This window comes from Capsicum annuum, unplaced genomic scaffold (assembly GCF_002878395.1).
Source record: "Capsicum annuum cultivar UCD-10X-F1 unplaced genomic scaffold, UCD10Xv1.1 ctg79331, whole genome shotgun sequence".
NCBI classification, from domain to species: Eukaryota; Viridiplantae; Streptophyta; class Magnoliopsida; order Solanales; family Solanaceae; genus Capsicum; species Capsicum annuum.
This window is the reverse complement of record NW_025889905.1, coordinates 1-4,075: the sequence shown is the minus strand read 5'-3', so window position 1 is coordinate 4,075 and position 4,075 is coordinate 1. Positions and strand designations below refer to the sequence as shown.

Genomic DNA, 4,075 nt, shown 5'->3' with positions numbered 1-4,075 from the left:
AATTGTTTTGACCAACTTATAAGTTAATCCAAACACCCACTAAACCACAAAAGTTTATTGTATGCATAAGTACAAATTACTTAGATAAAATGTACTGATTAATTAATTGTGATGGTAATATCATATATTCCTACACACAAACTATATGGAAGTCTATTATCATAAATATTCACAAAGAAAACATAACTTCCTCATCACTCTATTTCTTTCTTCTCTTGGAGATTTCAAAAAAAATGTGATGTGTAATAGTGAAGATTTCAAATTAAGTGTAATAGTCGAGGTGTGTGCAAATTGTCCTGAATTTGCATATTATTTGAAGAAGAAAACAGTAAACTTAACGAAGGCTAAACATGCCAAAGTAAATTATTTGCTAGAAGTACTTAACATGTTTCTGTATAGACTACAACCTATCATTGCACTCGTCCTCTTTAATAGATGCGACAAACGTTTATACCCAACGATCTCACACAACTTGAAATGCCAGTGCACGCGCAATGGTGCGAGGCAAGAGATACTTAGGTTTCCCCGCGACTCATGTTCCAAAACTCAACTTCATACTCCAGGACGCATATTACCATTGCCTCAGCTTTTAAAACAATATCTTCTGGTGACTTCTCAAGACGACGATTAGCTATGTTTTGAAGAGTGTGGCAATATTGACCAAAACCATCATTGCCCCATCTTTGACAAGTCTCTTTTAGTTCTTCAGGGGTTTTAGCGCCATCTGATAAACAATGCGCATAACTTTCTTGATAGACAGCTTCAATTGCCCAAAAAGCTGTAACAGCAACTGTATATTCTACTTCAGGACTCGTTATGCTTTCCAAAAATCTGGTAAAATTAGATTAATCTAAGATCCCCAAATAATATATGGAGAGGACTACAAAACATGAAAACAATACTTTAATTCCACTTAAAACATATCTTTCTTTTTTGGTTTTGCATAAAGGAAAAGGCGAAGCAGAGGAGATTGTTTAGGCACGAGCAAAGCAAGATCTTATGTTTTGAGGATTAAAACACAATGTGTAGTTCATACTTTTATTTTCTTTCTGGTAAGTAAATACCACTTGAGCTGAGGGTCTATCAGAAACAGCCTCTCTACACTCTACCCTCTCCCAACCCCACTTGTGGGATTACACTAGGTATGTAGTTTGTTGTTGCTGGATGCTGGTAAGTGAAGACTGCAGACAACTATAGATCTTATTCTAGTGCTGGCTTAAACCTTTGCTTATTGCTTGTACAATAACAGCAAAAACAACTAGAAACATCATCGATGAACTTTAGCAGACAAGATAGTCAACCAAACAGCATGGCTAGGAGCTTGAATACAAGTTCAGCGGATTCTACAGAATCAGTTTGACCAGTTAGCCAAACTACATGATAAACTTTATAAGAGGATGACAAAAACTTAGCAACGCCTGCCTTGTTAGGATAAAAAGGTGGAACCATAGAATAAAACTAAGCAGGGCTAGGGTGCATCTTCTGATAATTATCAAATCATATTCGTTAAATTCTCAACAGTTTTTTTCAGTAAAAGGATAACCATAAAAGATAAGACATAAGACGACCTATATCACGTTGAACAGAAATCATTCATAGTAATCGTCACAATAACATAGAATGATGGAGATTATAGTAACGGGACAAGAACCATCAAAACAAGACTGTCCTAATTACAAAAATGTGTATGATCCTGTGTGTATGTAGCACACTTTATACCTGCAATATTCCAGGTTAGCCTTTTGAGGAACGATACTGGACAGTGAAACACTCCACTTAGATGCTTCTCTCTTGAACCATGATATCTCATCATTCAGTGCAGCAATACCACCTAAAATGACCTCCACGTCTGAATCGTCATCCGACTCCTTCCAAGCTTTCAGCAGTAAACTTGCTACAAAAGGCACAAAGGCTCTAACAAATATATAATCTTGCCCCTGCATCCAACTTCTAATCTTTAACTGATAGAAAACAGCACAAGCTAGCAAGAAGGAAACAGAACAAAGAACGACACATATTTCAGTTGCAGAAACAAAAAAGTAATACTATACTCACAGATTATGGTTACAGCTCAATACATAATAATCAAAACCATCAAGCTCCGATTATTTTGCTGAATATGTTGCTGCAATATCAAGTACTAAAGCTGAATATGTGGCAGCAGCTATCAGCTCGCTGCCGTGGAATGTATGTGGTTGGGAGTTTGCAAGGAGATATATATGACGTCTAAAGTCGATTATCTTGCGAAAATCAATAGAGTACCATACTAAAGTACCATCAAGCTCTCATCAGATCTCCAATTTTTCCAGGCCGCAAACAACAATATATTGAAGTTAATAGTCATTACATTCAATTGAGCTGAACAGAATTCAATATAAATAATCAAATAAAGATGCTTAGAACAGCTCTTAGATAGTCTAAACTTGAACGTTTTAGAACAACACTTGGAGCCATTGATAGTAAGCAGAAACCTTCTCCCCTTAAGGAGAATTAGATGATCTTCCTGAACATGCCTTCTATTTGGCAGGTAATATCGATGAAGCTATTGCAAAGGCTATAAACTTAGAAATGAATAGCAATTTGAAGAAATGACCTTAAATCTTAGCATACTGACCCCCTAATTACTAATAAAATCTTTCGGGATTCAGAAGTGGAAGAAATCATTTGATCAACTAATAATGGTCAAATTCTGACAAAACCACGCCCTCATTGACACAGTTATAGATATAAGGATTTTGAGACGACGCCTTAAAGACCAATGGTGGCTCTGATGGATTGTTTTGCTGGAATAGACAATAATGAGATCACTATCTTAGCAAATGACGCGACGATGGGTACTATCAAATTAGGCTTTAGGCCTAACTCAACACCCCTCATCCGGAGTGTGACATTCAAGGACCAGGAGTTGATGCACACAGCCTAGGGACGCCACATCGGGCCCCATGGACCTTACTTTGATACCATGTCAAATTAAACTTTGTCCCTCACTCACATTCCAATAGCTAGCTCAAAAAATTGCCCAAGCAGTACATGATTCACAGGATTCTCTTCCCAATCAAATTCGGGACATTCTCATAATCTCATCAACAATGATATTGATCCACAAGAAGCTCAGCAAAATCAACTTCAGGACACCTTTTATCTTACTCTATCCTATATATATATATATATATATATATATATATACAATTTACATCAGATGTAACTTATAAACTTTCTTACACTATCAGTACAGTTATTGAATGTACAAGGGGTCAAATTAGTTCTTCATATAGCTCGCCCAATTAGAATCACAAGTAAAACAAGAACTTGGAGGAAAAAAAATGAATGAATTACCAGCCAAAGTTTGAAAGCAGAGAAGTCAACGGAGCCATCACGAATGCTGAGAGTAAATGGGTGTCTTGTTGCTGCTGTGTACAGTTCATTGTGTTTATTTACCCATTTTGGGATCATCAACTTCTCTTCCATTTTCTTCTTTCTTTGCTACGCAGCGGAGACTATTTGCTTTTTCTTTGAGTAAAAGGTGTAGAACACTAGGCACTATGTAGGGCCTAAAACCTTAGTAAATGCTTGGCCATAAGAATTAAAAAAAATTGGAGTTAAGCTCAAGTTGAAGTTTGGAGTTTGTGTTCCGGTGAATATAAATTAAAATTATTTTTAATTTTTTATATAAAATTAAAAATATTTTTTAAATATAATTTAAAATTATATTTTAAATTCTTATGATCAAACACTATAATTTCTATTAAAATAAAATATGTTTTTAGAAAAAAGTAAAAAATTTATATGGCCAAACAATCATGGCTCTATTAATCTTCTTTAGACATTGAAATTTTTCTTTCCAAAGTTTGACGTATGTGTTTTTAGTAGGAGTTCGGTCTTACATATTATTCACAATATTTTGAAATATGATTTTATTTTATTTTAGAATAGTTATTTGATTATAAATATTTTCATATACATTTTTATATTTTTAAAAAGCATCCCAAGAGGTATTTTTACTATTTTTGGATTCACTTTTTTTATTTTTAATTTATATTTTAAAAAATGATTTATTTTATTTTCATAAATAATA

The 4,075-nt window shown here is 34.3% G+C and overlaps 1 protein-coding gene across 1 annotated transcript; it reads right to left on the bottom strand.

Moving 5' to 3' along the window:
- Positions 1-269: 269 nt before the first annotated feature.
- LOC107851614 (probable bifunctional TENA-E protein) lies at positions 270-3,607 on the bottom strand. The gene is made up of 3 exons (XM_047405500.1): positions 3,337-3,607; positions 1,720-1,937; positions 270-831 (listed from the first exon to the last, which is right to left on the bottom strand). The coding sequence occupies exons 1-3, from the start codon at positions 3,466-3,468 to the stop codon at positions 516-518; spliced, it is 666 nt and encodes a 221-aa protein (XP_047261456.1). The 5' UTR covers positions 3,469-3,607; the 3' UTR covers positions 270-515.
- Between the last annotated feature and the right edge of the window lie 468 nt (positions 3,608-4,075).

What these genes read in the sequence shown, in the direction of transcription:
- LOC107851614 (XM_047405500.1), bottom strand. Translation starts at nt 3,468, where the DNA reads ATGGAAGAGAAGTTGATGATCCCAAAATGGGTAAATAAACACAATGAA. An exon ending in CTGCTTTCAAACTTTGGCTG is followed by an intron (nt 1,938 to 3,336) that starts GTAATTCATTCA and finishes AGTTGGATGCAG; the next exon opens with GGGCAAGATTATATATTTGT. An exon ending in GCTAACCTGGAATATTGCAG is followed by an intron (nt 832 to 1,719) that starts GTATAAAGTGTG and finishes TAATTTTACCAG; the next exon opens with ATTTTTGGAAAGCATAACGA.